Below are 18288 nucleotides of genomic sequence, written 5' to 3'. Positions count from 1 at the left end.
GCCTCGGGGGAGACGAAGGTAATGGAACTCAAGCCGGACAAAATCTAGAATGGAGCCCCGGATGTGATGTCACTAAATTCCGGCATCTCCTACAGTCAAGCTGGTGCCAAACCTAATTGCCTCGCTCTCATCGGGACTTCAGCAGTGAGGCCGAGAAGGGGATCTTGTCGATTGGGCACCCCAAGATCTCCATGCCTTGCGCCCAGACTTGTGTCCTTGAGAGGTCGCCACTCTACAACGGCCGGACCCATTGCCCTTCGAGACAGACCGGTACCATGAACCAATCACGGTGAGTCCATGCGGCGGTCTAGGATGGAATATTGTTTCCAGTCCCTGTTGATCCCTTCACAGAAACATTTCGAAACCATGTGGAGCGTGTCCAGGAGATCGCACAGGAATCATTCCTGGAATTGCTGCGCGCTATCCAACCCGGCCATAGTGTTGATGAACAGAACCAATGAGCAAATTGTGTTTTTAACGCAAACAACAGGAATTCTGCAGATGCTGGAAATTCAAGCAACATACATCAAAGTTGCTGGTGAACGCAGCAGGCCAAGCAGCATCTATAGGAAGAGGGGCAGTCGACGTTTCAGGCCGAGACCCTTCGTCAGGACTAACTGAAGGAAGAGTGAGCAAGGGATTTGAAAGTTGGAGGGGGAGGGGGAGATCCAAAATGATAGGAGAAGACAGGAGGGGGAGGGATAGAGCCGAGAGCTGGACATGTGATAGGCAAAAGGGGATACGAGAGGATCATGTGACAGGAGGTCCGGGAAGAAAGACAAGGGGGGGGGGTGACTCAGGTTGGAGGAACAACACCTTATATTCCGTCTGGGTAGCCTCCAACCTGATGGCATGAACATCGACTTCTCTAACTTCCGCTAAGGCCCCATCTCCCCCTCGTACCCCATCTGTTACTCATTTTTATGCACACATTCTTTCTCTCACTCCCCTTTTTCTCCCTCTGTCCCTCTGAATATACCTCTTGCCCATCCTCTGGGTCACCCCTCCCCCCTCCTTGTCTTATCGGTTCCTCCCCCAGGGTAGTGGGGCCGGTCGGAGCAGGAGCTATACTGGAGCGGCCGGGGAAGGAATGCTGGCTGAAGAGCGTTAGGTGGGCCGTGGGATGATCCGACGAGCGCTACGACTGGTCTTTTCTCTCAGACTCTGTTGAAGTCGATTATCTAGCCTGGTGGCTAAGGAGATCAGAGGGTCCAGGCCGGTGGCGTCATCCGTCCGTCCCTGCCTGTTCATCTTTTATCTTATCTGAGAAGCCCTGCTGAAACACTTCCCGTAGTGACTCGTCATTCGACCCAGAGGAGGCCGCTAATATTCGGAACTCGATGGAGTATTTTGCTACGCTTCGTGAACCCTGACACAGAGTTAGCAAACGCTTAGCGGCGTCCTTACCGCGAATGGGCTGTTCAAAGTCATTCTTCATTTCGGAGACAAAGGAGGGGAGGAGGAACAGAGCTCTCGTCAGTTGTCCCAGGTCGCGATGGCCCATGCCAAGGCATCCCCTGGTAACAGTCCCATGATGTACGCAAGATTCGCTCTGTCCGTGGCTGCTGCTCAAAGTCCAAAGAGTATTGTAATAAGAAGGCCCGGCACTTCTCTAGGTCCCCAGTGAAGGGTTCCAGTTCGGGTAACGTACGGCTCTCGAGTGGATTGTGTTGCCGATCCAAGGAGCGTAGTCATCCCAGTCTGTGCGGTTTGGTCAGTCAGCGTCCTTGGAAGGGACGGAGTCAGGGAAGCGGATACCCGGGCAACCTGCTCATTGACCTTCCCTACATTCGTGGACGGCGCACGAAGGTTTTCAGTGACCTTCCTGGGCAGTCGGTCGTGGGCGCTCAGTAGGTCGCTCTTGCTGGCGAGCCCCTGTTGCACAGAGTCGGTGTCCGCAGGGTTCATTCTTGGCCAGTTAATTCTCTTGCAAGGACGTGGCTCTGGGGGGAACCCAAGTGCTGAAAACAGGCACGGAGGCAGCATCGAGAGGTGTTAGCGCAGCCGTGAACGTGGAACAGGTATTCATAGGAATCTTTACCCGGAGACAAGGTTTACGTAGGTTATCGTCAGGGCTAACTGAAGGAAGAGTGAGTTCTAGGAAGAGGTGCAGTCGACGTTTCAGGTCGAGACCCTTCGTCAGGACTAACTGAAGTGACTCTTCCTTCAGTTAGTCCTGACGAAGGGTCTCGGCCTGAAACGTCGACTGCACCTCTTCCTACAGATGCTGCCTGGCCTGCTGCGTTCACCAGCAACTTTTATGTGTGTTGTTTACACACACTAGAATAGATCAATGAACTGGCGAAGCGTGGCAGTGACGCCAGGGTTCATATCGTCTGTTCGCTGATGGAAAACATGTGTGCTGTAATCAGTGAAAACTGGGAACAATTGGAAATCAGACGAGGGGATTAAGACCTAATCAAGGAGATAGTAGCATGATGGGGCATTGCCGGACGGGACCAGGGCAGTACCCCCGCCCCCTCAATGGGAGCCTCCAGGCGAACCTCTAGGCTTGTCCGGATGGTCCCGATGGAAGTCTTGGATGAGGGACGGTCCAGGATGAAGGAGCGGGGAACACAGGAGCGCTTCTCTGGGCCGTCAACTTCCATGAGGTCACTCAACTTCCTGCGCTGGAAGGCAAGTGTGCCAGGAGTATATTTCTAACTATCTGAGTAATCATTTTCAGAGAACTATATCCTTGTATCCCCAGGTTCGTCTGTTCTTACAATGCCTCTGGTATTCCTTTTATGTTATTGTCAGCAATGCCCACAAGTGGATCTTCAGACTCCTAACCTGACTGGAAGCTGATCTTGCTTCTTTATATCACTCCAGCGGTTGTTTGAACCGTGCGAGATTCCAGCTGAACGACACTCTGTCTGTGGCTAAGCGACTGGCATTGTACACAATAATTTCAATGCCGTCTCATCAATGAGCTGCACAGTTGTAACATGACGTTCGATATTCTGTACTCAATAACGTGAACCAAAAGTGCGCTAAACTGTTGCATTGGCAAACTGACTACCGGGGTTACCAACGTTTACAGGACTAGATACTTGCATCCTACGCATCTCTGTTCTACGGCACCAACACACCCCATTTACCTATCATCTTCTGTTCACGTCTTGCTCTGCTTAAGGATCGAAATAATGTCAACTCACGCGTGCTCTGGACAACTACGATTTGATATTCCTGGGACCGTCTTCTCAGTGTTGATCTGTACTGTGCTTGTAATCTTATGTAACTTCCATCACTGTCAAGTGAATCATTGCTTTGAGAAAAAAAGAGTGTGGGCGTCTGTGTGTATGTGTGTCGAATAATTTATCCCGTGTTACCCCCTTTGACTCCAGGAGACTTTACCCCGCTATCAAACAGAAATAAAGACGCACACATCGGTGCACCGTTAAACATTTTAATACGTCATCACGTGGAGCCAATTCAAGACTTTACCAATGTCAGGTTACATGCTAAACTTAAATAGTAAACTTTGAGCAAAGACCAAAGGTCAAGCATACTTGGTTAGCGTTTTCGAGAGGTACAGGTTAGGTATTAGCCAATCTAGACACGTTTCCGCGCGGTACACAAAGTTGGAACAACATGTCCACATTCAGTTCCCCAACTGGCCCGACAGACTCGGATAAAAGTCAGACATTCTTCATTTTTGGCTTGAGCTGTTGTTGGTAAGCGCAAGCAAGGCCGAGACTAAGTCATATCCTGTCACAGTCTTGACCCGAATATTGGGCAACACTTCGTAAGTCAAGCTTTAATGACAACATTTAATTCAAAATTTAATTATCTTCCCGAGTTTGGGTGCGTGTGTGCGTGTGTGCGTGTGTGCGTGTGTGTGTGTGTGTGTGTGTGTGTGTGTGTGTGTGTGTGTGTCTGGACTGCATACACTCTCGTCAAGTTACACATGATTCCACTTTGAAAGCATAAACGGATTCAGTTCCGCTGATAATCGGCTACTCTATTGCTGGGCTACGCTACGCTATCATGGAATAATTTCGGAGCAGGCGATACGTCCTGAGGCACCCGCTGCGGGCGCCGTACAGTTTTCCTGTCCATCCGCGTTCACTCCAATCAACAGATCCACATGTTTACCGGGGCCAGCGAGGGGTACACGACAAATGTCTGATTTGCCTGGTGCGCGTATGAGCGTGAGCTTCTGAGTGATTCCATCATGTTCCATTTGTCTTTAACATATCCATAATCTGACCAGCTCAAGTCAGAACATGCTTCTCCAAATGGTCGTATGTCCTGTCCCTAGGTCGCATCCCAAATAGTTTCCCCACCACTGACCTACGGCTCGCTTGTCTATAATTCCCATCATAATCACGATTGAGTTTTTCTCGTCCCGCCCAGCTTCGTCCACGGATTAAAACTCGGCCCTCAAGAGGAGACATTACACCGAGGAGTGTGAAGGCCCGGACACCTTTTGCCTTCTCCTCGCCATTCCTAAGGGATAGTCTGTCAGTGTACTGATGATAGACATTCGGGAGTCCATAACCTACGTACGTGCATGGGGTTTTGGGTAGGTTTCTCACAGTGAGGCAGCGAAAGAGTGGTAGGGTAAAGGGACCAGGTTTGGTAAGAGATGTGGAACTTCTCGAATGGAGAAAAAAAGAAGATTGCATAAGTTTGAGGAACCAAGGATCAAATAGGGCACAAAAGTATTGCAAGGCAGCTGGGATGGAGCTAACGATTGAAAGTTGAAGGTTCAATAGGCGAACCAAGAAGGCCTTGGCGAGGAGGATTATGTAACTCCCAGATGGATAACACAAGTACGTGGGGTTAAGACTGTTCGGGAACAGAAAGAGGAAACAAATGCCTGGAGTTGGAGGAGATGAGAGATGTCCTTAAATCATACTTTGCCTTAGCTTTCACCAGTGAGAGGGATTTGGGCGAATGTGAATACAGTGCTAAACAGGTTCATCTGCTGGATCATGTCGAGGTGAAGTAAGAGGATATGCTGGGAATTAAATATATATTTATATATATTAGTATAAGACCGGGGAAGAGACCTAATACTTCTGGTTGCTGTCCGAAACGAGGGAAACGTCGCTGCTTCCTTTGACGATGATCTTTGTGTCCCAACTGTCTCAACAGACAGGAGGGTGGCAAACTTCGTCTTTTATTCAAGAGACATAATAGTGATTTTCACGTGGAGTTTTGTCCAACGAATCTTCAGGCAGTGGTCGGGAGACTATGTAGGAGGCTTCTTAAGCAGAGGCTATACCAACATTTGGAGAAGCATAGTCTGATTCGGGATGGTCAGCATGGCCTTCTAAAGTTCAGGTCATCCTTACAAGTCTGATTGCATTACCCAAGGAAGTGGCAAACAAATTGTTGAAGTTGAGGAACCGAATGTGCTCAAAATATATTCTAATAAAACGCTACACAATGGTACCCGGGGAAACTTAGCTACGTGGGCTCAGAGTTGGTTTGCTTACAGAAAGAAGAATGTGGTGGTAGAAAGGGAAGTTATGGACTGCATAAACACCAAGGAAACGACTATGATGAATTTCTATCAATGATCTGGATGAAGAAGTGGAAGGCTGAATTAATAGGCTGTGTATTGATACACCCCGGATGGCCCTTCTCGAGTCCGGAGTATAGGATGAGTGACACGTCTCTTATCAGTGAGTTGCACCAGAGAGATCTCACGGTCGAAGTCCATATTAACTGTTGCCACACAACTTTATGGAGTACTTAACATGTTGCGTGGTGCGTTGGCCTTCATTAGTTGGGGATTAGAACATAGAAGACTGTGCCCAGTTTCGATCGCCTGATTATAGGATGTGGAAATTTTAGAAAGGTTGCAGACGAGAATTATTAGGACTCTGTTTTAGATTATATTTATTGTTTTATGAGCAGAGGTTGAGTGAGCTAGGGTTTGTCCTTTATAGGCACCCGTTAGTCTCATGAGACCATGGATTTGCGGCTTGAAAGGTTGTATGGAAGACCAGCAGTTCCCCATGGTGCCAGTCTCCCCTCTCCACGACACCGATGCTGTCCAAGGGAAGGGCATGAGGACTCCTACAGCTTGGCACCGGTGTCGTTGCAGAGCAATGTGTGGTTAAGTGCCTTCCTCAAGGACACAGACGCTGCCTCAGCAAAGGCTCGAACTAGCGACCTTTAAATCACTAGACGAACGCCTGAATCACTTGGCCACCGCCAACACGTTTGTCCTTACGGCGCGAGGTAATACGAAGTGTGAATCGAAAGAAATATATAAGATAATAAAAGCTACAGATATTGTAGACAAACAAATAGTCAGAGACTTTATTTTCTTAGTAGATAAAATGTACAATACGATGTCACATAGATTGAAGTGCATTGATGGAAAATTCCGATGCATGCGGTGTCAGGTGTAAGATTGCAAATGTCACCACACACTTTAATAACGGAGGAAGACAACAAAGAGGAAATAATAGGCCAGATAGTCTAACCTCTGTAGTTACGAATGCGTTGTAGTCCACTTTTAAGGACGAGGGTTGTCGGGGTACTTGGGAGACGAGTCATAAAACAAGACAAAGTCAGCATAGCTTCTGTGTAGTGAAATATTGACTGACAGAAAAATGTTAAAATTCTTTGAGGAAGTGACAAATAGGTTCACACAGAGGTGATGCAGAGGACGTCATTTACTTTGACTGTCAGAAGGCATTTGATAAGGTGTCTCACGTGAGGCTCCTTAACAAGGTAAATTCCTATCGAGTTACAGGAAATATGCTGGCATGGATAAAGGATGACTGACAGGCAAGAGGGAGCGAGAGGGAATATAGGGGACCTTTTCTGGTTGGCTGCCGAGCGGTGTTCCTCAGGGGTCAGTATAGGGACCGTTTCACATTATTTGTCAATAATTTAGCTAGTGGAACTGATGCTTTGACGCGAAGACTGCGGATGATACGAAGATAGATGTACGGATAGGTGGTGTTAAGAAAGCAAAGCGTCTGCAGCTGGACTTACATAAATTTGACGAATGGACAAAAAGTGGCAGGTGGAATATAGTGTTGAGAAATGTATGATAATACATGTTGGTAAAAGGAACAACATTGCAGACGATTATATAAATGGGGGGAAATCAAACACCAGAGTTCCAAATGGACTTAAGAGTTCTCATGCAAGACTCCCAGAAGGTTAATTCATAGATTCAGTGCGTGGTAGGTATTTCAAGGGTAATGAAATATTAAAGCAAGCAGATAATGCTGAGCCTTTATAAGAGACGAGTCAGTTCGCATTTGGGTAGTTTCAACAGTTGAGGTCTCTTTACTTCAGAAAAAAAATGCATTTTCCGTTGGAGAGATCCCAGAGTACTCCCAAATTCATTTCCGAACTGCGACGTCCTGATCCGCAATAGCGTGGCGCTAAACGCTACGATACCGTCACTGCCAATGTCAGCAAGAATGCAGCACATCTTAGTATTAGGAGCAGTGTAGTGTTCCGATAAAGAAATTGAAAATAATTTTATGGAAGATGGCGGCACGATGCAGCTCGCAGCGGCCACTCGGGTGGTGATGTCTGTTATTTGTCAAGTAGGGTGCTGTGCACAATCCTGATTTGGTGGAGACGGACGTGAGAGGACGAAGGGACATCTGGAGAAACCTCTGAAATGCTTGTTTCGCTGCTGCTGCTGCTGCTACTCTGTGCTCCAGAATCTTCGGAGCAGAAGGCCCCGAGCCTTCGGCTTTGCTCGTCGCTCGGCGGCTGGGGCGAGGTGGAAGCGCTCGGCAGAGGATGGTGCTCGGAGAGGCTGTGTCGGAGGGGCTGGTCGGAGGCTCGAAGTTTTCGGACGGACTCAGAGTCCGCTGCGGTAGGGTGCTTCCAATGGTGCTGCATCGGCGAGTTGTTGGCGCTTGGAGGTTCATGGCGAGGAGAGTTTTAGTCTTGGTTTGTCCTGTTTTCTTGTGATGTCATTCTGGAGGAACGCTGTATCATTTCTTTAATGCATGCATTTCTGAATGACAATAAACGAAATGAAATTTGGAATCTCCCAGGATGGAGTATGGAAATACGCATCGGGGAAAATCAGTATGTCGTCGGGAAAACATATATAAATATGTGAAGGAAAAAGAAACAAAGAAACGATCATATAGACTTGTTTAGGACTTGCAAAGTTTTGAATGGAGATCATCTGTCACGTGACATGGTAGTGTTATGATGCGGACGTGATTAGGTTGCCCCTACTGTTCCCCTTAACTTCCTATCACCACCTTCTGCTACCTGCTCCTCACTTTCCTCCCATGGTGTGCTGTGCTCTCCAGTCAGATTGCTTCGTTTTCAGCTGATAATGTTTCCATCCATTAACACCCAGCATTTCACCCACCCACTTGCCTCCCATCCCACCGCCCACTTCACTTCACCGGTTGAAATTCTCCCCTACTCCACTTTCTTTTGTTCCGGTTTCTCCCCTTACCTTCTAGACTCGATGAAGTGTCTCGGTCTGCATGTCGAGTCTTTATTCCTTACATGGATGCTACCTGACCTCCTGATTTCCTCCAGTATTTTGTATGTGTTCCTGTGTATTTACGTCATCCGCAGGATCTCTTGTCTTCATGATGACATGAATATCAGTCCTCCTGACGAAGGATCTCTGCCAGAAACGTCGACTGCACCTCTTCCTATAGATGCTGCCTGGCCTGCTGTGTTCACCAGCATTTTTGTGTGTTGCTTGATTTTCCAGCATCTGCAGATTTCCTCGTGTTTGCGTGAATATCGGCGTGTCTATTTCCCAGTATTAATTCCCCTTCCCCGCTCGCTATTTATCCAGTCCCCGTGCTGATTACCCTATGCTCATTTCGCTTCTCCTCACCTCCCTTTTGTAATCAGTTTCCCTCGTCCTTCTCTTTAATCTGTGACTCACGGACCTCTCCCATTCCACTCTGTCAGATTCAACTCTTTACCTATTCAAACTCTCAATTTCTTTCCATAACTCACGTCACTCACACACCTGAACTCCCACCTGTTCTTACCTTTCACCTGTCCGGACAGTTGATTCTTATTCTCGTACCTGCTGTGGCAGGGTCTTTGAAATCTGGATTTCACTACTCGACGGACACACTTCATTAAAAAAAATGATACGAGTAAGAATTTGAACCATCGAGGCATAAATGATTGTGGTGTAGCTGGTAAATAGGTGTTGTGCTGTAGCTGGTAAATTATACCTTACAGTCGGCCTGAGGATACTGGGTAAAAAGTCTGCTTCTGTGCCTTGTAATTGTTTGCCTCCATACGACAACTTTGATGTGAACGAGCGCTCTTCTGACAGCCTCGTCCTTCTTCTGCGTTTCCAATTAACACCGTCCCTCCTTGTGTACTCTACCGCCCGCGCTGTTCGGATCTGTCAGCAGAGCCACACGCTCGTCGGTTCCCCAGCGCCCACCATGCTGCGCACGATTTGTCACAACGGTCGCGTGGTACCCTTCAGTGCCACTAGTCGGCGCACCGCACCGGTACAGGAGTGGAACACTTTGCAGAGTCTATGCGGATAACCTGTCAACTTTTGGCCGATCTGCTTATTGCTCTTTGCAAGATTCAGGTCATCATGACCTGGCCATTTGCGATCATCAATACGAACCTGCCGGTTTCTCTCTTGAAATGATGGAACCTAGTTTTCACGGTGCGCTAACCTGGAAACAAATGCTTTGCTTTTTTTTTTCAGAGGATTGGAAAGCCGTTAAGCAAAAGAGCAACTATTTGTGTCCTTGGTGGATGTGGGTGAAGTGAAATCCTTTTATATTGATAATCCGGTAGAAACTGGTTATTGTTGTCTACTTCTAACCACTCCCGGTACAATTTGAATAACTGCTCTGAAATAATACGTGGCCGGATATGTGGGCAGATTTGAGGTATTCTGTATTACTTGGTTGGTCCACTAACCACGGGGTGACTGCTGATGATACGCTCGCTATTCAGTAGAATACTATTACTCGCGTTTTCCCGGACGCCATAACCTTCGACCTTTGCTCACTCTGTTCAGTGACCCCCGCGGTTCTTTGTTGGTTCATGCGATCTATCAGTCTTTAAGCAAACTGGAGATTTATATTTCCGAAATGACGTTTATTGGATGGACCGTTAGTCTATATTTTCGTATTTAGTAAATGGAAGTAAATTAACTGAGACGGAATATTTTTAGTTTCATAATATTTGTTTAATATGCCATGTTTGTGACAGTGTCCGAGCGGAACAGAGATTTTACAGGTATTCTACAATTTCAATTTATCAGCAGTATCTCGGTTTATTAATAGATGATAGGTAGAAGCTCACAATTAAGTAATCTACAGATAAGAAGTCAAATAATCTCCAGCGATTTGATATCATCTGTAAAGATAGACATAAGAGGCTTATAATAATCCTAATGTAACACTACTTAAGGACATTAATCAACATTACACCCGGGTTTTGAACGGTTTTGGACTGAAGGCATTTCGTTTCACACACTAGTGCCCCTTTTTTTAACCTGCGATTCGATGTCCTATCTCAGTGATGCATCTGCATTGCCCGGGTGAACAAGCCAGGAGCCTGTCCAGTTCCCTTTCCTTAAATCACTCTGATGTCCAATTTAGAAAACTGAAATATCCCGAAACAATTTACACCCCACGGGTTTTGATGTGCACTTAAGAGGGTTTGGTCGCCAATAATAATATCTTCGAGGAACCAGGAATAGCGCTATTGTTGCAAGTTCCGTCTCTGCCCGCTGGACGATATTGTCCAATAACTGAGACTGGTAGCGAAGAAGCAGATGAAATGTCATCGGAAAAGTGTTTGCCGGGCGGTGGCCGGTGTGAATCCATTTTCAAAGGACTGAAGAGGCTGGAAGACACATAGCGTGTGGCAAGATTCTGGGAGTAGATGAGATGGTAGATGTGGAATGAAATGAAAGTTATTGAAGATAGGGTAGCTAGGGTAGTCAAGAGCGCAAGGGCGATGTTATCTTTAGTCTCAGCAAGCAAGCTTGAAGTTGCGCAATCGCATAACTTTAAGAACTTTTGTTTGCCCATAGCTATGAATTTTCACTCGGAATAAACGGGTGACGGATCAACCATATAACCATATAACAATTACAGCACGGAAACAGGTAATCTCGGCCCTACTAGTCCGTGCCGAATTCTTATTCCCACTTAGTCCCACCGACCTGCACTCAGCCCATAACCCTCCATTCCTTTCCTGTCCAATTTAACTTTAAACGACAACATCGAACCTACCTTAACCACTTCTGCTGGAAGCTCCTTCCACACAGCTGAAGAAGTTTCTCCTTATCTTACCCCTAAACTTTTGCATTTTAACTCTCAACTCATGTCCTCTTGTTTGAATCTCCCCCACTCTCAATGGAAAAAGCCTGTCCACGTCAACTCTATCTATCCCCCTCATAATTTTAAACACCTCTATCAGTTCCCCCCTGAACCTTATACGTTCCAAAGAATAAAGACTCAACTTGTTCAACCCTCCTCTGTAACTTAGGTGATGAAACCCAGGTAATAAGGACAATTATACCCAATGATGAGGGGCACGCAGAGACATGTGAGGACACAACGTTGCCATATCAAATAACGCTGGACAAATGAGAGAAGAATGGAAAACGATTGAAATAGTGAATACCAAGAGTGGAAGAATTTACTAACTGATGCACCTGCCTTTATCAAATCAAAAACAAAAGTATAATTTGGGACATGAAATGTTAGAATAAGTTTTTTTTTCTCTACACTGAAGGCGCTCGTTATCAAATCTGCTAGTTAACCCAGCATCCTTCCCCACGATCTGTGTCAATCTTAGATGAAGTTCTAACCGGAAGTACGAACATTCTACGCATAAATCACATCGAAAAGTGAGCCAACAGCGCCAGGATGGACAACCACACCATTGCGAAAATTGCGGTCCCCTCACACCGCACGACAGTCATCTCGCCTTCACTGCCCCTCTCCACCCTTACCCGGATCCCAGCCAGCCCGTCCGTTCGGAGAGAAATATCAACCCCGTCGGTACGCGGTTCGTAACGCGTGATTTTGAACGCTTCATATGGCGGAATCAGAACCTCTTCCTCATTGGGGTAAAACGAGTAATTTTCTATCTGGGCACCGTACTGAGAAAAAATTGTAAATACTGTTTTTGTGCCGAACTTCTTGTTCCCTTTTTTGCGAGAGGACGAAGCAAAACAACCAAATTTCATTCTGGATCCCACCTCACCAAAGGATTTCACCTGTATTCTTCTGTAGGTCGGCTGGGGTGTCTTACCCAAGTCCTCTCTCAGCCGCTCGATGGCAACAGAGAGAAGATACTGGAATCCTTTGAAAGGAAATTTCTCCGCGTAGACGGAGTCGTTAGCCCTGTACATCCTCGTCGCCGCATTGAACACGCCGTAGAAATTACCAGGAAGCGTGTAGGCAATTAAGGCCACAACGTGTTGTTCACTGAGCCCCCGGGGCACTGGGACCTTGCTCAGCCGCGTGTCGTTTAGTCGTAGGGAAAGTGCCTCCCTCCACGCGTCGTCAAGCGTTTTATTAATTCTGCGCTCCTTTGCGAGATATTCGATGGCCAACATGTCGGACATGTCAGCTGCGTTATACAGAAGGGTCCAACGAGACAGGACGCTGTTCGATTGACCGTCCGAGAAGGAGCGTGATATGCAGAGTTTTATAAAATTATGAGACACGTATCAGCGTCATTACACATAATCCTTTCCCCATGATTGGGGGATGAAGAGCTTGAGGGCTCTGGTCTGAGGGCGATTTAATATGAAACCGAGTATTTTCACCACATTGAGCATGCTGTCAACTGAACTGGATGGGGCATGAGCAGTGACGATATCTGAAAGGCAGGTATATGGACAGGGAGAGACGGAGTGAAGATTCTCCTCAAGCAAAGGAGATATAGCTCGCCCCATCCTTAGGCTAGCCGGCAGATCTGCTGGGGGAAAAGCAAAAGACCTGCTTAGCTCCCGGATCAGAGTCATGTAGGTCTACAGGAGCAGGTGATGGATAGTAATGGCTGTGGTCACCAGGCCTGTAAAGGCTTTGCTCAGAAGAATACAATGGCAAATCGATTCATTCGGGGAAAAAAAGTCAAAAACAACCACAGTCATGGGAACATGATCGCCTACAGCGTACGACATGACCATGACGAGCGAATGACCTAAGATGGGATATTTTGGAGCGATATGGAACAAACTCCGATCTGGATCTTGTCCTGAAGGATCGGTTGTTTCTGTGCCGTGCTGCACAAGGACTATCTGACTCCATGTATTGGAAAGACGGATTTTGGGCACCGACTGTATCAAACCTATCTTCCAGCAGTTAACTGGTTGATACCAACGCCTGGATGATTCAACTCTGCGTCTGGGCACTTCTCAAATGATGTTTATAATCTGCTTCCACTCCTGTCTCCAGCAGTGTGTTGCAAATGGTCACTCCTGTCTGGCTGAAGAATGGATCCCTCAGGATCGCTCTAAATCTCCTATCCTTAGAGCTATGACATCTAGTTTATCTACCTCTGAGATGGGGAAGGGTTTCCTGCGGTCTATTCTAAACTAATATTCCTTTCCGAATATGTTTCAGCCATGTCCCTTTTAACTCCCTCATTCCAGGGTATGCAATCAAAGGAAATAACCTTGCCGCCCCAGGCAATGATGTGGTGACTACCTTCCCACTAAATCTAGTGCTATTACATCCTTTCAAAGGTGTGGTCCTGGTATTAACGATAGATTCATGTAAAGGTTATTCTCTCATGAAGTGACTTCTGCGACTCTGTTCCCATCACGCTTTCCGGCAGTGCATTCCACGTACTCAACACCCACCGGGTGAAATCGTTCCCACCTAACCTTCTCTCAAAATCTCTTTCCTCCTCCCCTAAGCATCTACCCACTTGGAAAAATTGTTGTTGTTGTTGTTGTTGTTGTTGTTGTTATTATTATTATTATTATTATTATTATCATCATCATCATCATCATCATCATCATCATAATCATCATCATCATCATAATCATCATGATCATCGTCATCATCATGTCATCATAATCACCATCATCATTATCATTATTATTATTATTACAGCTTGACTGGACAAGCGTTTGCACGCAAAGGTACCAGTCATTGTTAAGTTTCCAATATAGCATACTGAAGCCATACTAGGTGGGATTTGGATCAGGTGCTTTATTTTGGTACGTTTTATCAGAGTGAGAATTGGAAATGGATCAGAAACAGTTTACAAAAGCCTTCCCCATCACACTCCAATCATTAACAGGGGTTAGAGCCGCAAGATTCTGCTTCAAGCTTGGCCCACCCAATTTGCTTCTCTCCATCTCCTGCCGTTCAGAACGGACTCGACACCCTGCAAATTTCGAGCTAATCAGTCCCAGGGCAGATGGGGACGGTGAGACTAACACTGAGCTGAGCGTAGGTGCCGTATATGCTGTATGAGTTCGCTTCCGTGTGAAATTCACGTGCTCTCTCGCCGTTTTTCCTGGGGGCAGACATGACAGGACCCGGTCTAAGACGGGTGGATGCCAGAACGGTGGACTTGTAGGCGTGTGGTGATCGAATGAATCCGATCTCGAGTTCACCAAAAATTAGGAATTATGTTCCAAACTGGCGTGCAGATATTGCGATTTCGCTTCTAAAGATTGGAGTTTTAGTGAAAGTTCAAACTATGATTTTATTGAGTCTGCAAAACAGGGATTTAGTGCATCGGGGAGCGTGTTCCTTGCAGTAATTGGCAATACCGGTCCCATGTCTTTCAGGATCCAACTAGTGGATAAGGATCAGTGGTAAAATAAGACCATAGTGCATAATCGCAATGAAATTTCAGAAATTCTTCCCCTGCTCCTGAACTTAGAATAAAGACTTACAGGGATGGCACGCGGTAGCAACGAGCACCAGAATCCATGAAAATAGTGGCGTTGTCTTCATTCTCCGAAAAATGATTAACTCGCTCTTCGCGTCTGAAGGAATACCCACCCGCGAAAGGGATTTTTTTCTTTCAGATAAGACCTGCGAACGGTAACACAGAAACAGTAATCAGAGTGTGGTGCAAATATTTGAATGGGTGTACGGTTGTTCAATCCCATCGAGGTCCCGCCCCTCCCTCTACTACCCCTCCTTCTCTATCTCTCCCTCTCTCTCACCCCCCCCCCACCATCTCTGTTTCTGTGCCCGTGTGCCTGCGTCTCCGACCCTTTCGTTATTAACTCTCTCGGATTTCTCTGAACCCACGTTTACTGACTTTCGTTGTCAACCTACCGCAATGAGCTCCGACTGACTGCGATTCTCACCCTGATTGAGCCGTGACAAGCCGCGGTTTGTTGTTGTGCAGGAAAGGAGGCAACTTGAGAAGTCAACTTTCAAGTTCCTCTTTGCCAACTACTCTCCCGCACTGTTCACTTTGATTTATTGACTTTATAACCGGTGCGGCGACGTTTACAGACTGTGATATCCCACGCGATTCCCAAGCACAAACACAGCAGATTTTACATTACTTGCAATAAAACTCCTCTTTGGAACCATGTCATATAGGTTTGCCAAACTGGTTGCTTTCCAATTTGTAGAATTTACAGGGGAAATTCCGAACTCTACGTGTACACAGTAAAAGCCCCCTTACTTGACAGTTCACTGAAGGTATCTCTGCTTCAAGAAATTTTCGGAGCTAATCAGCGACAGGAGAAAGCTTTAAAAAAAACGACAATAAAATAGATTGCAAATCGATAGACAGACAGATAAATAGATCCACAGTTAGATAGATAGATAATAGATAGTTGGACAAGCAGACAGTTAGATAAATAAATAGAGAGATAGATATATAGATGGACAGACAGATAGACAGATACATAAATAGATAGATGGACAGGTAAATAGATGACAGATGATGGATAGACAGGCAGACATACAGGCTAGATGGGTAGATAGATAGATAGATAAATAGATAGATAGATAGATAGATAGATAGATATTTAGATAGATAGATAGATAGATAGATAGATAGATAACTAGATGATAGATAAATAGATAGACAGACAGATAGATAGATAGATAGATAGATAGATAGATAGATAGATAGATAGATAGATAGATAACTAGATGGGTGGATAGATAGATAGATAGATAGATAGACAGATGGATAGATAGATAGATAGATAGATAGATAGATAGATAGATAGATAGATATATAGATAGATAGATGAGTAGATAGATAGATAGATAGATAGTTAGATAGATAACTAGATGGATAGACAGATAGAGAGAGAGATAGATAGATAGACAGACAGATACACAGATAGATAGATAGATAGATAGATAGATAGATAGATAGATAGATAGATAGATAGATAGGTAGATTGATAGAAAGATAGATAGATATATAGATAGATAGATAGATAGATAGATAGATAGATAGATAGATAGATAGAGAGATAGATAGATAGATAGATAGATAGATAGATAGATAGATAGATAGATAGATAGATAGATAGATAGATAGATAGAGGGATAGAGAGATAGATAGATAGATAGATAGATAGATAGATAGATAGATAACTAGATGTATAGATAGATAGATAGATAGATAGATAGCCAGATAGATAGATAGATAGATAGATAACTAGATAGATAGATAGCCAGATAGATAGATAGATAACTAGATGGATAGATAGATAGACAGACAGATAGATAGATAGATAGATGACTAGATAGATAGATAGATAGATAGATAGTTAGATAGATAACTAGATGGATAGACAGATAGAGAGAGAGATAGATAGATAGACAGACAGATATACAGATAGATAGATAGATAGATAGATCGATAGATAGATAGATAGATAGATAGATAGATAGATAGATAGATAGATAGATAGATAGATAGATAGATAGATAGATAGATAGATAGATAGATAGATAGATAGACAGACAGATAGATAACGAGATAGGTAGATAGAAAGTTAGATTTATTGATGGATGGGGAGGCAGAATGAGGTGACAGCATGCAGAGAAAGTCTCTTTGACACACGCGCCATGCCCACCAATGTGTCTATACTAATGTGTTCCATTTGGCTGCGCTTGCCCTGATTACTCTGAACCACCCCAATACACACACTTGGCAGGATGTATTTTTAACATCGCATTTCTGCCATCCGCACTTCGGTACTTGTCACTTTGTACTCAGACCTACTATTCGCTGTGTGATTCACCTGCGCCTCAAGGAGAGGAGACAGACATGAAAGAGAGAGAGGGAGAGAGAGAGAGAGAGAGAGAGAGAGAGAGAGAGAGAGAGAGAGAGAGAGAGAGAGAGAGAGAGAGGGAGAGATTCTGGAATGGAGGAATGGAGACAATCGGAGTTCGGGACATAGAGGAGGATTAAGAAGTGAGAAGCGGGTGGGGGAGAGAGAGGGGGGAGGATTAAGATTGGTACAGAAACAATTACAACGAGAGAGAGGGGGAATGTACACTTCCGATTGTGTACAGCTCCAGGAGGTCACTCGTATTCCTGTGCTGGAAGGTAAATGTGTCAGCAGTCCACTTCTAACTACCGGAGTTATCGTTTTCAGAGAACTACATCCGTGTATCCCCAGGGCCGTCTGTTCCTATGCCTCTCGTATTTCTTTCATTCTGTTGTTAGCAATGTCCACAAGATCGTCGTCCGTCCGCTCTCTGACTGGAAGCTGATCTTGCTTCTCTATGTCAATCCAGCGGGTTCAAAGCAGGAAAGTCTTTTGAGCCGTGCGAGTACTTATTCCAGATGAACGACATTCGATCTGTAGCTAAACGACTGGAAATGTACGGAATAATTTCTATACAGTCTCATTAATGAGCGGCATAGCTGTACTCAATATCCTGAACCTAAAGTGTGCAAAACAGTTTCCTTGGCAACCGGACTACCTGGTTATAACGTTTACAGACCTAGATACTTGTAATCTACCCATCTCTGTTCTACTGCACCTATACACCCCATTCACCTCTCATCTTCTGTTCACGTCTTGCTCTGCTTAAGGAACTAAATAATGTCAACTCACGCGTTCTCTGGACAACTATGATTTTCTGTTCCTGGAACCGTCTTCTCAATGTAGATCCGGACTGTGCTTGCAATCTCATGTGACGTCCATCACTGTCCAGTGAATCATTGCTTTGAGTGAAAAAGCAATTGCTTTGTGTGCGTTTGTCTGCATGTGTGTCGAAGAACTTAGCCCGTGTTACCGTATTTGACTCTAGGAGACTTTACCCACGCTATCAAACAGAACAAAAGACGCACACTTCGGCGTGCCGTTAACCCTTTAACACGCTATCTCCTGGAGCCGATTCGAAAGTTTGCCAA

General features: G+C 45.4%; 2 protein-coding genes across 7 annotated transcripts in view; both read right to left on the bottom strand.

The window, feature by feature from the left end:
• The window catches only part of LOC134340005 (ecto-ADP-ribosyltransferase 5-like), a 49255-nt gene that overhangs the window by 24979 nt on the left and 5988 nt on the right, over nucleotides 1-18288 (bottom strand). For 3 of the 6 annotated variants that reach the window (XM_063036871.1, XM_063036874.1, XM_063036870.1), the window contains exon 2: nucleotides 14834-14975. The exons of 1 other annotated variant lie outside the window; for it this stretch is intronic. The gene's annotated coding sequence lies outside the window, so the exon portion shown is untranslated. Of the gene's footprint in view, nucleotides 1-3158; nucleotides 3305-14833; nucleotides 14976-17989; nucleotides 18145-18288 lie in introns of those variants that run through there. 2 more of the 6 variants (XM_063036873.1, XM_063036877.1) reach the window with 2 other exon arrangements.
• LOC134340007 (erythroblast NAD(P)(+)--arginine ADP-ribosyltransferase-like) lies at nucleotides 10232-14827 on the bottom strand. The gene has a single exon (XM_063036880.1). It carries the CDS (start codon nucleotides 12539-12541, stop codon nucleotides 11807-11809), a length of 735 nt encoding a protein of 244 aa, XP_062892950.1. The 5' UTR covers nucleotides 12542-14827; the 3' UTR covers nucleotides 10232-11806.

The sequence above is a fragment of the Mobula hypostoma genome, chromosome 31, assembly GCF_963921235.1.
Source record: "Mobula hypostoma chromosome 31, sMobHyp1.1, whole genome shotgun sequence".
Classification (NCBI taxonomy): Eukaryota; Metazoa; Chordata; class Chondrichthyes; order Myliobatiformes; family Myliobatidae; genus Mobula; species Mobula hypostoma.
Note: the sequence above shows the minus strand (reverse complement) of the source record. Positions and strands in the feature narration are given on the sequence as shown.